A 17,821-nucleotide genomic window follows, 5' to 3' on the forward strand; every position below is an offset into this window, starting at 1 on the left:
ATGTACATGAAAAAAACTGAAATATTGGGACATATATGCATAAGAATAATCAAATGAGGAGTGCTGTTAAACTACTTGTATATTTCCCTTGCAGATTTGTTGGTCGAATAAATGTTTACCATGATAGGAATGAGCCTACTGCAAGGTAAGAAAAATCCAGTTTCTACACATTTAAACATTTTCAGGACTGAATAAGTATCAATAATGAGAAGTACCTTTGGTTCACCAACATTGTGCTGCCCTGACTTACTGATAGAATATTTATTCTCTTAGAAGTTTCCAGGCTGTTGTTTCATATATCTTAAATTTTTCATCTTTTAATCAATAGATTTCTCTTATTTTATATTTATGTCTTTATTCAAGTTCAGTTTTTATTTGACATTTATTTGGTTTGTAAATGATGTTGATAGGATGTTGACAGTACTTGTACAATACTGCCCCATTAGCATGGGACCTTGGTAGTGTGCTAAACAATATGAATAATATCACTTGTGTATTTCTCTCATTTTTCTTCTTAGAAAATGAAGAGTTTGGACATGCCAAATATCAAGTTTAGTTTTGTACGTTTGTCTACAATGTCCACAATGTTATGTGTGTTCAGGAAAGTAACATCCAGGGAAATGTGTTTTGTACGTGGTGTAGGAGATAATGATCTGTTACCCTGGGTCTGGCACCTAGAAGGGTCTGTCCCCGGCCAAATAGGTTTCAGCCTGAAGGAAGTGCGGTGCTTTCTGCTTCAGGAGCAGTCTGTAGCCCAGGACATTCCTTGTCCAGCAAATAGAGAAGAAAAATGAAGCAGTAAAACAGGCACAAGTCTTCCTGTATTTTCTACCTAGGATCTTCTGTCTTACCAGCAGGGAAGAGACTTGCTGGACCTGATTTTGTTCAGGACCTGATTTTGTTCAGGCCCTTGCCACCAAGAGGCAAAGCAATAGAAGGGGAAAGCTTCTTGCTTGGGTGATGTCCTAGACCCCAGCATGTGTGGAGTTACTCCATTCTGGCCAAGTGCCTTCCTAACCTCAATGTGTCTAGATACATGATTTTCTATCACAGTCTGCTATGAAAACTGTCTTTTTTGCTGCTTTCACTTTAAAGAGTCTTTTGACTAATAAAGTTGGTTGGATATGAACTTTGGTGGGAGAGGAAAGGAAAATAAGCAGAAAATATCTTTTTAATCTCAAGAGGAATAGGTTGGTCTATGTGTAACACATGAAATGAAGATCTGGCATTAAGACTTGTATTACTTGGGCAGGTCTATTAAAGCAGTTGTTATTTTTTTACTATATGACAGTATAATGTCTTATAATCCAAATAATTCGTATAACATCACCCTTCTGGTTTAAATGGAACTAGTTTCAGGTTTTACATCAGAGTTATGGCCCTGGGAGTTTGTTTGTTTAGATTTCCTTGATTTTTAGGGGTTTCATACCACAAGAACACTTTGAATAACATTCAAAAATACTGAACTTAGTTCTTGGGTTTTTTCCATTGCTGTATAGATAAGAGTCTGACAATTTTTGCGTGATGTCTGCCTATGAAGTAGTACTTGGTTTTGCACTCATATGGTGATTTGCATTACATACCATGTTCCAAAATATTATTTTAAACTGCATGGGGATCCTTATATTAATTCCACTACTCCTCAATAAATTATTTTACCTATATTCATCTTCATCCTTTGAAACGCATAGTAAGTATCAAACTATCTTATATGCCATTTATACTTAAAATAAAATGTAAGGATGTATTTGCCTTAAGTAATTCTAACATGCAGGACACTATAGTTTATATAAAGTCTAAAAAAGACTTGAATCCATATTTTTAAAAATAAGCACCTTACAATTAGGACAATGAGTATTTAAGCAGCGGGTTTTAGATGCATGGCTTTAAGATTTGAGTTGTGAAATTAGGAACTTATTTTTAGGCATCTCTATATATTTTTAATTTTCACTTAAAAGCTTTAAAAATGCACAGTAATTTTGTTACACAAAAAAAATATTCTAATAAAACTAATTCCCTGTTGATGTGGCTTCCACTGAGGTCTGCCGTTTGTCTCTAAATGTTTGTATTCTCTAATACTTACCTCTTGCAGGCCGTTAGGATCCGAAAATCTGCTTCTTAGAGGAGCCACTTTAAAGAATACAGAAAAAATCTTTGGTAAATATTTCTATTGATTATTTAAATGGACCCTGAAGTAATAAGCAAACATCAAACAAGGTTACAACCCTACAATTACTGAGCATATGATTTCTATTGAAACACTTGATTTACAACTTTTTTATAAGGTTTACTGTTGCTATAATTGCAGTAAAGTAACTATTAATGATGTACAATGACTATAGAGATTTTTGGGAGGGGGATTTTATTGTTTAGTCTTCAAGGGTTAGTGAAGATGACTCAAGATGACTCAACTTCTTCATGTAAATATATGGCTTTTGAACAAGCGCTGTGAATTAAGGTGGTTGTCCCAAAAAAGTTAACGAGCCTGTTGAAAAATTTTGAATCCGTTTTGCTCATTTGTCAAAAGAGACAGATACCCCAACCAGATATAAATATGGCTGAATAAAAAATAAATTTTTAAAAAATCACTTAAACAGTTCCTGATCAAAATTAGACTTTCTGTTAGCCAGCGTACTTTGTGTGTATGAATTGTCTTTGTTCCATGGAAAATTTCTAATATTTTAGCAGAAATAGGAAGCACAAACTGAGACTGTTTTTGGAAATTCTTCAAGAGAGCTTAGTGGGAGTAGTAGTTCCGTTGTAACAAGACAGTCTTTGCTAGTGATAAAAGGGACAAGGATCTAAGTCAGGGGTCCTCAAACTACGGCCCGCGGGCTGGATATGGCCCCCCAGGGTCCTCAGTCTGGCCCCCGGTATTTACAGACACACAGCACCCCCCCAACCCCCGGCAGGCCAAGCAGCTGCAGATGACTGCCTGCCACTTCATCCGCATGCCGCCCCCCTGTTTAAAAAGCTTGAGGACCCCTGGTCTAAGTCATCCTCTATCATACACAACTTCCATACTCCCGTGAAAGATCATAGATGGCCGTGATCTATTTAGCCTAAAGTACCAAGTCCTTGCCACTCTTTCTCCAAAAAAAGTGTGAAAAGTATGTATTAATAAAAACTTTCCCTCTTTGCTTTTAATTGTAATCTAAAATATATGAACTAATATAATCGGTTTGTAGTATTTCTGTAAATTTCAGAGGACGCATTTAATATTTCTCTTAACTTCTGTATCAGGCAGAGATAGTATGAGTGGTTGTTTCCATTACCACAGCACAATCCTTATCCTAAATTATTTTAGTAATGTACAGGTATGCTGGTTTAATGAGTACTTCAAATCCATCTTATTTTAGTTGTATTTAATCTTCTGAAGTTTAGTCCCTATCTTTGTGATCAACCGGAAGTGGGGAAATCAAAAGATCACTCTATTCATGAATTATTAAATTCTCCTGAAGCAAGCAAAATCGCTGGCTGCCTTTTATTCTGCTTGGATGTATCCTGTAGTTTAGCCCTATCTGGATTTTCTTTTACAATGTATGATTTAGATTCTAAAATTAAAGCCAAAAAAAAGAACTTAAAAACACAAGGGGATTTATTCAAAACCCAGCTTAGGTTTGGCTTTGATACGTAGCAACATGGTAGCGATTGGGAACTGTGACTCTGGAATGGGACGTAAATGCGGCTTAAAATTTCCCTGTAAGAACCAAGATATTAAAGCCATTTCTAGGTTTTGCATATCATCCAAATCTTTGTTCTTTTTCTTCAGCCTACAGAGAATTAAAGAAATAACAGAGTATAATAATCTAGTGAATCCTGCTTTTATGAAATTATTGTACTTTGCAATCTTTAGTAAAACTAGTTGTCTAATTTCAGGTGTTGCTATCTACACTGGCATGGAAACTAAGATGGCATTAAATTACCAGGCAAAATCACAGAAGCGATCTGCTGTAGAAAAGTAAAACTTCTAATATTTATTTTGGGGGTGGAAAACTACATATTTGAATGGTGAATAAAAGGAGATTTGATTTTTTTTCCCTGGAAGTGTGTGTTTCGTTGATTTTAAATAAAAAAAGAGGTAGAGGGACTTAAAATTTGCTTTTTTTTGCTTATAATTTTTTAATGTATAAAATCAGTTTCATAATGCCATACAAATGAGGTTCTCAATACTGAATTATTATTAAATGTTTAAAAAAGCCCCCTTGATGTAATGCTTACCTTTTTAAGATATGATATGTTTTGACGTTCAGAAGACTTTTCTTTCCCTGGTTAGAGTACACCTACTGACAATTTTCCAAGATTATACACTTCAATATCCTAACATTTCTTTTCATTGCAGTTAAGTCCTGAATTCAGTAAAAGTAACCTTTTTTGATGCACTTCGCTTTGCATCAACTACAGTAACAAAAAGTCTGTCTGTCCCAGGTTTTCTATGGTTTAGCTAAAATTAAAAGTTCCATACAAGCATATATGTGATGGGAAAGGAAGACACCACTATCCTCAAGAAATGGGCTGACATTGTTTGCTTATGTTTTTTGAAAACAGAGAAAACTATTTCCTAGTCCTACTCTGCTGTCTGAAATCATCAGCTCTGAGTAAGGTATCCAGCCCTGTGAAAAAGGTGTCATTGATCAAAGCAAGGTGTACTGACCAGTTGACAGCCTTTCTCTTTCGCAGTGACTGAGCAATGATTATGTGTCTCTTTCTATTGTTATTGATGTGTAACCTATGGCTTTTAGTTCATGCCCATCATTAATGAAAATATAATTTTAAATGGAAAGTGTTCTTGTTCTTTCCTTTTTTAGATCTGTCTAGAAAGAGTTAAACCATTACAGCTACAGACCAAAGTGTTCTCAATAGATTTATATTTCTGTGAAAGTACTTACGTGACTGTTTTTGTATTGGTTCAGAGGAACGGTATTAAAAGTCTGCAGCTACAAGCCCGGTTATTCTGTTGTGATTCCATCTATGCTATTTTTTGTCACTAATATATTAGGTTTGGTAATGTGTCACACACATTTTGGAAACAATTATAGCTGTTAACATTTTAAATAGAAAATAGTCCTCAGTAATTTTTTTCTTCATTAGGAAAACACTGTAGAAAAGTTATTGAACATCACAGCATTGTTAGAGCAAATTTAAGCTGAAGCACAAGTGTAATATGTTTTAATAAACTCTATATGCTAATGGAATTCTTATTTTGCTGCTTTTTTTTAGATCAATGAATGTATTCCTTATTGTATACCTCTGTATTCTCATCAGTAAAGCACTAATAAACACTGTCCTGAAGTACGTCTGGCAGAGCGAACCATTTCGTGATGAGCCATGGTATAATCAGAAAACAGAGCCAGAAAGGAAAAGAAATTTGGTATGGAAATAAATTAAAAGACAAAAAAAGTTTTACTAAACCCTTAATTTATAAGAATTTTACTGAAAAGTATATACAGCCTGCTTACATACCGTAAATTCTTTCTTTTTTTTTGCTAACAATGATGACAGTGTGTTTGTAGAAAGCTTGTGTATTAAATTTTTGCACTTAAGTTGTATGTGTGAATTTAGCTGATGAGAAAACGTCTGGTTTAATATAAAAAGCATCATGAAAGTGTTCTGGAGTTTCCTGTCATTTATGCAAATTACTAAAGAACTGACCTCTTGCAGAGAAATACAGGACTGAAAGGAATCCCACAACTCTTGGCAATCATGTAACAGATATGTTCAAAAGAATCCACTGTAGGGAATCTCTTTAAGAGTACCCCTCAAAACCTTAGTTTCATATAGCTCTGTAACTCTGTCATGAGAACTACAGACCAGCAAGAGTTGCCAGTGTCTGATGTCCTTACAGGAGCAAGGACATTGTCCAGAGTGGATACCAAGATGATCCAGAGTAATGAACTCAATACAGCACTAGAGAAAGCATTATTTCACTAGAGCGTCCCAATCAGGCTAGAGGAAAATTTCCATTTTTACCCTAAACGCGTGATGAGCACACTAGCCAGGCATGTTACAGATCTTTCTATACCACCAGTAACACTACCTGCTCAGTAGGTTGCCTATACCTCCGACATGTCTCCACCACTGAAAAAATTGAGCCAGGTTATGTGCATACATTCTACTTGTACTGAGAGAAGGAAGGGAAACCCTTTATTAATGGAAATGCTGCATTAAAATTGTGTAATTTGGTAATCCTTGAATGAGTTACTGTGTGTATTTTTCTGGTAATTTGTGAATGTACATTTTATTGTTTTTCTTGTTCTCATACAGGTGTTCACCACTCTCATTAGTTGCTCTAGAACTTTACAACAATGATGTGTAACTGTACTCTACACCTGTATGTCTGTAAAGAAAAACGTACATTTAGAATAAAAAAGTTTTTCTTCATGCCAAGTTAGTTGTGATGTTATAAATTGTGAAGGTATACATTTGTGCCTGTGAGCTGTCAAAAGGTGTTGCTTATTGTTTAAAATCATTAGAAAAATATAATTTGCAAATGTATGTAGTAGTTTTGCAGCTTTTGATGGTACATGAAAAATCAATACTTTCATCTTGTTTCTTTGGCAGTTTCTTCGAGCTTTTACAGACTTCCTTGCATTCATGGTTCTTTTCAACTACATTATTCCTGTATCCATGTATGTCACTGTGGAAATGCAGAAATTTCTTGGTTCTTATTTCCTTACATGGGATGAGGAAATGTTTGATGAGGACACAGGTGAAGGACCACTGGTGAATACTTCTGACCTCAATGAAGAGTTGGGACAAGTAAGTTTCATTGAATGATAGATTTTTTTGGTTGTTTCTACCATATTTTTTTATTTTAAAATTGTAACTTCAATTATTTTTTTTGCAGTTCCTTTTTATTATTTGTGTTCATTTTCTTTAGTGCTGGTTAATTGTGAAAATAAAATTTGAGGTCTGGTTTTCAGAATAAAAAATTCTGATTTCTCAGCCAGTCAATGGAATTAAGTTAGTATAACTGTATTGGTAAAGGATAAACACTCTAGGAAGGTAATGATTTCTCTCCGTTAACTATGGAAGGAGATTATATAAGCGCCTACCTTCCTTAGAGTAAAAGTTAGATGGAAAAAAACCGCTTTTGTTTGGCTACACTGACACCAAATCTACAGACACAAGTTTCATCCAGTAAAATGATTGACTGTCACTCTTATTTTCCAGAAGAAGGTCTATGTTTAATATTCTGTGTAAAGAAAATCATCACTTTGACAGAGATACGCATGAATCACTTTTTGAGAAAATATTTAGACACTCTGTTAATGAAAAATGTTTTCACAGGTTTTCAAATAAACAAGATGGTATATTTCCTTATTTTTGTCCAGCCAAACTAGTAATTAAGCTTTTAGGGGCACATACCTATTTGGATAAAAGATGGTACCAAGTGTTTTATTTTTGTGGGAGGCAGTTGGCACTGTCTCGATCCCCAAACTGGTGGATTATGGGCTGGTTGAGCAGACAATGAGGTGAACTGAAAGCTGGTTGAACGGCCAGCCCCAGGGGTGGTGGGAGGCCAGCAACTAGCGGTGTACAGCAGGTTCAGTACTGGGTCCAGTCCTGATCATTAGTGATCTGGGTGACAGGGCACAGTGTGCTCTGGCAGCCACCCAGCTGGAAAGCAGCTTGGCAGGAAAGGATCTGAGGGTCTTGCTGGGCAACAAGTTAAACATGAGCCATCAACGTGCCCTTACGGCAAAGAAGGCAAATGGTGTCCTCGTCTGCATTGGGCAGAGCATTTCCAGGAGGTGGAAGGAGGTGATCCTTCTCTGCTCTGCACTGGTGAGGCCACAGCTAGAGTACTGTGTCAAGTACGCAGTAAGTTCCATCTGAATATGAGGAAGAAATTCTTTACTTTGAGGGGGACAGAGCCCTGGGACAGGCTGCCCAGAGGGGCTGAGCAGCCTCCTCTGGAGATATTCAAAACCCACCTGGACACAACTCTGTGCAGCCTACTCTAGGAGAACCTGCTTTAGCAGGGAGTTGGACTAGATGATCTCCAGAGGTCCCTTCCAACCCCAACCATTCGGTCATTCTGAGAGTTCAGAGCTCCCCAGTACAAGAGACAGGGGCTTACTGGAAGGAGTGAAAGACCACAAAGATAGTGAAGGGACAGGAACAGCTTTCATGTGAGGACAGGCTGAGAGAGCTAGGACTGTCCAGCCTGCAGAAGGGAAGGTTCAGGGAAGATCTTCCCAATGTATGTAAACACCTGAAGGGAGGGTGCAAAAAGGATGGAACCAGGCTTTTTTCAGAGATGCCCAGTGACAAGACTGAATGCAGTGGACACAACCTGAAACAGGAGGGTCTGTCTGAACATCAGGAAACACTATTTTACTGTCACAGTGACTGGAGTCGCCCAGGCAGACTGCAGAGTCTCCTTCCCTTGAGATAACCAAAACCTTACAGGACATGGTCATGGGCAACCAGCTCTTGGCGGCACTGCTTGAGCAGGGGCTTTAGGCCAGATGACCTCTGGAGGTGCCCTCCACGCTCAACCATTCTGTGATTCTGTTATAAAAAATAACTTACTACTACTAAATTGAAGTGCTGTCCCTGGAATGTGACTCTCATCAGTACTTGGCATGTTCCATACCAATCAAATGAACTGAATTTTGCTTTTACATTTTTGAAAAAAATTATACATTGTATTTCTAATGAAGGCATTGATTGCGAATCCTTATTTGTGGTTGTAGTAAATATTGTCATAGTGATATACATGCTTTATTCCTCTTTTCATGTAAAGGGTGTTGATCCCAGAGCAGCACACTGAATGAACAAAAGACCTTTGCTTGATAGCATTTTGCATATTTTATAAATGTATTATGAAATTGAATATAGGAGTTGACATGAAACAATTCCATACAAATCCTGTTCACTTCGAAAAAAGTTGCATATGGGTATTGTGTCCACAGATAACAAACCACTGGAAAATCTGGAAACTTGTCTTTTCAGATTAATGAATATTAGAAAAGTGAGTCTAGGAGGAAAGTTAACATATTTAATAACTTCTTTTATGACTTGAGAGCAAAAAGTCGTTTTTTGTTTTGTTTGATGCACTTCATAAGTGTTGAAGTTTGTTAACTACCTGATGAATACTAAAGAGTTGCCTTACTTCCCGTGTTTAATTCCTAACCTTACATATTGCTCTCAGTTTATCAAATATGTACATACGATCTGTATACAGTATTTATATCCAATATCCAAATTCGAGCTTGTGCCTATCTGGCTGTTCTGGTTTATAGTTCAGGTTTTGGATTTATTTTTGATGTTGTTATCCTTAAATGCTGGGGCTCATTGTAGAAGATAAAATTAATGAAAAATTCAATATTGAAACAAAAAGACTGTTTCCAGGGCAGTAACAGTGCCCATGTGTATAACTATATGTGACCATTAGTTCAGAATCCTCATCCTTTAAACTAACGTAGTGGAGAATTCTGATACTACCCTAAGGACCCTCTGACAGTAACTGATCGAAATCCAGGCACGTACATTAAATAATGATCCTTGTGAAAAGGAATTTGTGTGCCTTTTGTTTCCATAAATAGCTGTCTTGCAGCAAGAAAAAACATCAAAAACCAGAAAGGGGCTTGAGAGAAGAGTGAAAGTAGGTTAAACACATTATTTTATATGTGTTATGAGGCAAAAGATAGCTTTGCTGATACTCTTGTATGAAAAAAATCTTTCAGGGCCCACATTTCCGTGGAATATGACTCCCAAAAGATATTGACTTCCTTTGCTGAGGAAGCCTGCATAAGGATTTGTAAAAGAAGATGTAACCCAGTAATAATACCAGTTTTGTTAAGAGACTGTGGAAAATTTCTGTTCATATTCCTGGTGTTTTTAATTTGTGCTCATTTGCAGATTGAGTATGTCTTCACAGATAAAACGGGAACGTTAACTGAAAACAACATGGAATTCATAGAATGTTGCATTGAAGGGCATGTTTATGTACCACATGTTATCTGCAATGGCCAAGTTCTCCATGATTCTACAGGCATTGATATGATTGATTCTTCTCCAGGAGGAAGTGGAAAGGTAGGATGACTTTTTCTAGGTTCTTGGTTTTTACAGTGAAACATGAAAATTGAATTGTTGTTGTGCTGATGAAGACAATATTTAACATAGGACATCCTTGAATTTCGCTAATCAAAATAAGTAACTGTAGAAAATGCATCACAACATAGACATTTTGTCTTCCTAGTTCAGAGTAAGATGTAAATGCTTAATAGGAAGTTTCCCAACTTACTTCAGCTGTAAAAATGAATTAAATAAAACCCAAAAAAGTATAGAACTTCTTGTGGTTAACAGCTAAAGAAACATAGTAGCTGATTTCTGTTTAACGTTATTGACAATAGGGAAAGCAAGGTAGGAAACTCCTCAAGGGGAAAATGAGTTCTCAGTGCAAACACTTACTTAGTTATCACTGGCTGAAAATGTGGCCAGAGAAAGGATTATAATAAAATTAAGTTACTTTTAAATGTGACTTAATATAGCCACATCTGAAATATGGTATACACAGCATGTATGTGCTGTGGCTTTTTGCTGTGTAAAGCAAAGTTAGTTGAAAATTAAGGAGACTTCACCAGTCAACTGATGGGCGGGATGTAAATGGGCAGGATAATCATAGCCAAAGGACAATATATTTTTAAATAAAATCAACACACTCTCAAATTATACCTTGGCCATACCCTTCACTATGGCAAAACAAGGCTACTTAAAATATGTTGGTGGAATTCAGCGGCTTTATGGCTCTCACCCATGGCTCTCAGAATGTGGTCCCAAAATACTACGCTCTGTTTCTATCTTGGAATTACAGTGACTCAGACAGTTTGTATTGAACAGCACAGAATAATAAGATTCAGACACAAAGATGCAGGTGGAACATAGCCAGGGATCCATGAAATAAAATCTCTTTGTGGTGTCAGAAGCTGTCATCATGAAACCATCTGAGACGTAAGAGAAGTTGTTGGCTTCAGCTGCCAAAACGTCTACACTCCTATATTATTTTGTACAGCTCTGAGAGATGTTCAAGCTGCACAAGAAATTGAAATCTGTAAACCCTGTTAACACTTGTGCTCCAGGTGCCATGGCCCTCTGTCTGGACTCAGAACTCCTAAAATTGAACCTTGACTAGTGTTTAATACAGGTTAAAGTTAAGGAAAATTAAAGAAAAAAAACTTTAGCCACATCTCGGCACTCAGAGATGCACACTGGGTTTTTTGGGCACCAGCAGCTTGAGTTGCGTGGCAATGCTGGTAGCCCTAGCAGCTATTAAGCAGTTTGTGGTTACCATTGGGAAAGACTTGGCTCCCCCTAAAGGGCAGGTGACCTGTGACACTGCCTTTATCTGACAATAAACAGTAGTAATCAGTGACATGAATAACCTTCCAAAAGAAAAGTTTTCAAAGCAATACCTGAACATAATGACTACCATTCCTTTTATTTTTTAGGAGAGAGAGGAACTATTTTTCCGAGCTCTGTGTCTTTGCCACACCGTTCAGGTAAAAGATGATGACAGCGTGGATGGATTGAAGAAAAGCCAGCTCTCAAGAAGATCTTGTATATATATATCGTCATCACCTGATGAAGTTGCTTTAGTTGAAGGAATACAGAGGTATGTGTGTAATTGGGTATTACGCTGCTTTAATCTACATATCTAATCACTGAAGTTCAAAATTGTTTTCAGCACAATAATTATAATAACAAATGCCAAATTGTCTAGAGCTGGTGATTTCTTTAAAACACAGTCATGGTTATTCTTATAAATCAAATGAAAAAAATGTTGGTTTTTGTTTGGTGGTTGGGTTTTGGTTGGGTTTTTTGTGTTTGGTTTTTTTTTTTTTCTGAGAAGCTCAGCCTTAAATCCTTATGACATGCTTAAAATGTATTTTTTAATTATGTATTTTCTGTATTTATTCTCTTGTGTGTTTGATTTTACAGACTTGGTTACACCTATCTAAGGCTGAAGGACAATTTTATGGAGATCTTAAATCGGGAAAATAACATAGAGAAGTGAGTGGTTAAAAATATAACAAAATAAACTGATGAGGAGTTTTTGTTGATGTTTATAATAAATTGTTATTTCCCTGTGCATTAATTTTTAATTCTGAAAAGTCAGAAATTGTACATTCTAGTAGAAAATAATTGATCTACTAATATGGATAATTTTAATATACCCTGTCTATAGACCCTATTTTAATAGACATTTTCACTTAGTCTGTTAGTTTGACAGTATATGCAATACGGAATATTAATATGACAACAAAGGTGTGATGTGGCGTTCATGACCTAATCTAATAGGTCCTGATAATTTTAATTTGGTGTATTTTTCCTTTTTTATATGGTAAATAATATTTTCTTAATAGAAAATGGTGTCTACCCAATTTGTGTTTACAAATAATGCATATAATTTACAGGAAGGTAATATCTATAGAGTAATTTTTTATAGCTGGTTCAAAGAATATTTAAAACGGGTACTGGTACTGGTTTTTTGTTATTTTCCTTTGACATGTGGAATAAATTTGGTAGACCATAATATGAGTAAGAATTTCAATAACATCTAAGTAGTACAGCTGTTCAATGGGATGTACATACTTTTGAAAATGTTACCTTAGTCTTCTGTAGATGTCTGCTGGTTAAGTCTATTGTATATCTGGGTCTTCCTGCATATGTACTCTACTTCTTGGCCATGAATATAGGAACCCCGCTGTTATTTTTCCTCCTTTTAGGGAATATGGAGGATTTTTCCCAAAGGCTACTTCAGACTCTTGTGGCTCAACTCATAAGAACTGGAGTCAGTGTCATTTATTGACTTATGAAAGCACTGTGATTACTAGGAATTTTCTCCAAAGTGCATCACCGTTTGTAGACAGAGGCCTGATCCAGCTCCTTGTTAGAACCTTTCGTAGCTTTTAATGAAATAAACCCTGTGGCCTGGTAGAGGTTTGAATCCCAAGCTATTGTAAGGACTTGGAACTGAATGATGTAATTAAAGAAGCAGATTTATTTATAAGCAAAATATTAAGAGAGGTGAATGCTGAAGAGATTGGGATTAATCACTGGGATGCTTATGTTTATGTTGGAAATAAAGGGGGGGGGCTTTCTTAGGCAAAAGGAAATAGGTAAGAGAAATGATAAAAGTATATAAACTGATGAATGATACAGAAACAGTACAACAGGAGCTTTTCCTCCTAGAAAGGAAAGGAACATGGGATAAAATCAAATCGTGAAACCAATGGCAAATATAAACCCGTAAAAATAAATGTTTTTTCACTTGAATAACTTGTTAGTCAACACTTGAGCAAGATTTGTGAAATTAGATTAGCACTGTCGGGAGATGGGAGTAGCCAAAATTAGAAAAATATTAAATAATGACTTAAGTGTAAACACCTATTCATTTGAAGTTCTAAGTCTGTGCCTAGGTACTATAAGAAGGAATTTATATACTTTATAAGCATTGTAAGTAATTGGAAGCTAAGGGCCTCCCCTATGTATTGTTTGTATTGCTGTTTCATTCTGTACTAGTTACATATTCCATAGTACTCAACATAATTTTCCATATTAGAAGTCATGTTGTAATTGATATGCTTGAAGTCATAATAATAAGTTTAGGGATCTAGAAAAGCAGAGTTGTTTAAAAAATAATTCTGTTTCTATTTCAGGTTTGAATTATTAGAGGTTTTGAGTTTTGATTCTGTGAGACGGCGAATGAGTGTAATTGTTAAATCTTCAACAGGTAGGGCTGTCACATTCTCTTTCTTTTAAATGTTTTTGTTTCACTTGAATTTATTTCCAGTTTATCAAAGAATTAAGCATTAACCACAGTCTGTGTGTCTGTCTCTATAAAAAAGGGGAACAGGTACCAGCATGAGTGCAAATGTTATATAAAATAATTGGAAGAAGTATTTTTGGAGACTTAGTAATTTGGATGTTTTTTTTAAGTAAGATATATTTGACCATTTTGAATTCCATATGCTGTCTCTTTTAGGTGATATATTTCTGTTTTGTAAGGGAGCAGATTCTTCCATATTTCCTAGAGTTAAAGAAGGCAAAATTGAGCAAATACGATCCAGAGTTGAACGCAATGCAGTGGTAAGATTCCAGTTTATTGATCTATTCATGTGATAGTATTGAAAAATAAAAAAAAATAAATTGAGTGTTCTGACCTACTGCTTGATCTGGTAACAGATTTGTCTTCCCAGACACCAAGGTTATTCTCCCTTATTTGAATATGCCCTCTATCTCACCTTCCAAATGGCAGTTGTGGTGAGATATGCATATATGTGCATTAGATATGCACAACTGTATGCTATTCCAGAGGTCATCACTTAGCTTTTTACTATGACATTTTCACAGCTGTGGTGGTTTGAATTAACTTTTGAATGAAAGTAAAGTGAAAAACTTCAATGAAAATCTCATTCCTACTTTCAGTCCTCATCTTTAGCAGTTACGATTTTCTGCTTTGATTGCTTTACAAGCTCTTAAAAGAGAAAATCAATTAAAGCACAGTATAGCAACAAATGTGCTTCTTATGGGGAACCGGTGCAGTGATCATCCTTATGTTTTTGCTTGCTAAAAATGAGCTATGAACTGCCTGATCACCTTTAAAAGAAATTCAGAACTTGGCTTTACCTAAAAGGTGGTATTTGGAGTTGTAAAATAGTGAATTTTGCTGTGTCCAAAAATATGCAGAACCCATTGCAATGGAGTATGACTGCCAGTCCTACAAATAGGGTAAAATCTGCTTGCCTCCAGTATTCAAACTGAAACAAAGTGTTATTACAGGTATGTGAAAAAATACCTACATTGTTACCTGCTTTTGTTTTGAAGGGAAACATCAAAGTTCTTCATCAAAAGTGCTTTGCTAAGCTTTACTCTGTGAAACAGCTGTCTGATAATTACAAGTGAAGGAGGCTAATGAAACTGAAAGAAGTGTTTATGTATCGTATCTATCCAATGTCTGTCAAGAAAGAAACCCAGACCAACAGTTACTTCTTCATCCTGCATAACTGGAAATAGGGATGTCTCCCATGTACAGAAGCCTCTGAAAGAAGATACAGGCAGCCACCTGGCACCTGCGCTTATCAATAGCAAGAGTCAGGGAGCTATTTTATCCTTCTTGGATTGGTAATAAGTAACTATGTAAAGACCTACTGGATTAAAGTTTATGAAGATAAAGTGCCAGTTAAATGGTGTTGTGAGAGGCCATGTATTTGAGGTGTCAAAATTCTGTGTTGTAGCAGCTTTTCCCTGCCTTTTGCATTCTAAATAATCCTTTTCTTATTTATCACACAGTCCAAAAGTCTGCTCCGGTCTGAAACACCCACAGCTAAATTCTAGTTTTCACTTGACTGAAATGGCATGGTCGGATTTTCACTTTCGATACTCTCTGTGATGTTTTGTCCCTTTCTCTGCTGCAACACAGCATCAAAATCAGACTCTGCAGAGCTACTATTTATACTATTGTTATTTATTCAGACTGACTCATCCTGCCTAATTATACACATAGGGAAGGAAACCTTTTACCTTGACTCTCTTTTCCCTGGTAATCTCATACATCCAGTTGGGTTGCTGAGCTGTTCATCTTCTGGAGGATTGAGGTTTGTCCCCCACGTTACAACTGCTTCCAGGGCAGCACAGAATCAAGCTGACGTATGTTCTAGTCTATACTATACTCGCTTCACTATAAAAGTGAGCAGTGGGACTCTTCATGTTAATATAAAATCATTCTATTTTTTCAAATATTCCAGCATCAACACCAGCAAGAAGTCTTAAGAAGAGTTTTCTAAGAGGCCTTTTGTTTTTTTGATTACATTATTTAGGAGGGACTGCGAACGTTGTGCGTTGCATATAAAAAGCTCACAGCAGAAGAATACAGCAATGCACAGAAGCTGCTTCAGAATGCAAAGTTGGCCCTCCAGGATCGGGAAAAGAAATTGGCAGAAGTGTATGAGAAGATAGAAAGAGATTTTATTTTACTTGGTGCTACGGCTGTTGAAGATCGGTATGTACATTTCTTAGTTTCATATGTTTAGTGATGTTAACAAAGTTGTTGAAGACTCTCACTTAACTCTTCTTCTGGATTAAAGATTTATTAAAACCCTTTGTTTGAATGAATTCCATGCTCATAGCTTACTAAAGTTACACATGGTAACTTTATAATTTAGTAAGGTAGTAACAATAGTTAAATGTACAAAAATCAGTATATTCAAGCCATTTACCTTATTGAACAAATTTTAGGGAGAAGTTTTGGAGGAAAGAACTACAAAATGGAGGAAATGAAAGAAGAAACTTTAGGTCTTAAAAAAAATTTAAACCTCTCTTTTAAAACTGGGAGGTAACTTTAGCTCAGCAGCACTTCACTGTTTGATGTCCTTAGCTGAAAGCACTGGAAAAGTTGTAATTGAAGTACTTGTCTGGAGAATGAAGTATCTTGTTTTTTAGGCTATATACATGAAAGGTGAGACTTTGAGCACTTCGGAAGTATCAAAACTTATTGTTTATAATGTACTACTCCCCTAAACATTTTTAGATTCACACCTTGGGGAAGATTCTTAGACCTGATAACTTTTACTGAAATTTTTTATTTGGTTATGGAAACCTTTCAATCAGGACTTCTGAATTTCTCATTTCCAAGCAATCTATCAATATGTATTGTTAATTGACTTCCACAGACTACAAGAAAAAGCTGCTGACACTATTGAAGCACTGCAGAAAGCTGGGATTAAAGTTTGGGTTCTGACAGGAGACAAAATGGAGACTGCTGCAGCTACTTGCTATGCTTGCAAACTCTTCCGGAGAAATACACAAATACTTGAGCTAACTACAAAGAAAATTGAGGAACAGAGTTTACACGATGTGCTTTTTGACCTAAGCAAAACTGTCCTAAGACACAATGGCAGCTTAACCAGGGATACTTTCTCAGGGTAAGGAAAAAGTTAAATTTTCAAGCCAGGGATGGGCTTCTGTGCATTTCGTAAAAAATTAAATGATGGATCAATTATCTTAAGACCAGGAATATCCTGTGTTTCAGTTTCTATTGTTAAAGTCTGAATTATTGTATGGCAATAGGTTAAAAATACACAGTCAATGTTCTTCCTCTGTCTCATTTCTGCTACTGCTTTAACTGCTAAAAGAAAAATCACAACTGACATTGTCATTATATATTTTTCCACTGCAAAAATACTTGCGCTTGAAAAAAATGATTGTAAAGCAAAATACTGTTCCTAACTTTTAAAAAGGAAGCAGATGTGATGTATTCCTGTAATCAGAGTTCGTGTATGGTGTGACTTCCTTGAGAAGGCCAAGGCCACAGAAAGCAAAAATATATGGCCTTCTTTCTAGGGAAAATTATGCTCCATTTACAGACAGGTGTCAGGCAACAGCATAGTACCAAATCTTCTGGTGTGCATAAAAATACTTGGAAGTGCCCTGAATTGTAAAGAAAGCATTGACTTGTGTATATTTTGAATATCTGTAGAATGATAGGTATTATGTATACAGAAGTGAAACATAATATGGAATAAGATAGAAAATGGCATTTTAAAGCAAAAACCAGGTATAGGATAAATTGTGCTTCATACAGGTACTCATTAGGATACTTACTTGAAGCTTCATAGCCGGTACACATTACTTGCTCTTTTTTTCCACTGTAAAAACCTAAGAATTAGATTCTGAAACATTTGTACCATCTTAAGATGCTAAGAAAAGAAGTTACTGATTTTCCAGACATAGTGAATACTTGATTTTTTTGTTGTGTTTCGTTTTTTCTTTTTTTAATATGGAACCAGCTAACAAGTACATTTCATATACG

The 17,821-nt window shown here is 36.0% G+C and overlaps 1 protein-coding gene across 9 annotated transcripts in view; it reads left to right on the plus strand.

The window, feature by feature from the left end:
• ATP11A (ATPase phospholipid transporting 11A) overlaps nucleotides 1-17,821 on the plus strand; it is a 131,686-nt gene that overhangs the window by 85,907 nt on the left and 27,958 nt on the right. For all 9 annotated transcript variants that reach the window (XR_008730834.1, XM_055701725.1, XM_055701723.1 and 6 more), the window contains exons 8-19: nucleotides 95-145; nucleotides 2,093-2,157; nucleotides 3,880-3,961; nucleotides 5,221-5,371; nucleotides 6,562-6,759; nucleotides 9,871-10,044; nucleotides 11,460-11,623; nucleotides 11,950-12,021; nucleotides 13,671-13,744; nucleotides 13,997-14,100; nucleotides 15,831-16,012; nucleotides 16,683-16,934. Coding sequence is in view for 8 of the 9 variants with exons in the window: in XM_055701725.1 (XP_055557700.1) it covers nucleotides 95-145; nucleotides 2,093-2,157; nucleotides 3,880-3,961; nucleotides 5,221-5,371; nucleotides 6,562-6,759; nucleotides 9,871-10,044; nucleotides 11,460-11,623; nucleotides 11,950-12,021; nucleotides 13,671-13,744; nucleotides 13,997-14,100; nucleotides 15,831-16,012; nucleotides 16,683-16,934 (1,569 nt within the window). In the remaining variant the exon portion in view is untranslated. The remainder of the gene's footprint in view (nucleotides 1-94; nucleotides 146-2,092; nucleotides 2,158-3,879; nucleotides 3,962-5,220; nucleotides 5,372-6,561; nucleotides 6,760-9,870; nucleotides 10,045-11,459; nucleotides 11,624-11,949; nucleotides 12,022-13,670; nucleotides 13,745-13,996; nucleotides 14,101-15,830; nucleotides 16,013-16,682; nucleotides 16,935-17,821) is intronic.

The sequence above is a fragment of the Falco cherrug genome, chromosome 2 (assembly GCF_023634085.1).
Source record: "Falco cherrug isolate bFalChe1 chromosome 2, bFalChe1.pri, whole genome shotgun sequence".
NCBI lineage: Eukaryota > Metazoa > Chordata > Aves > Falconiformes > Falconidae > Falco > Falco cherrug.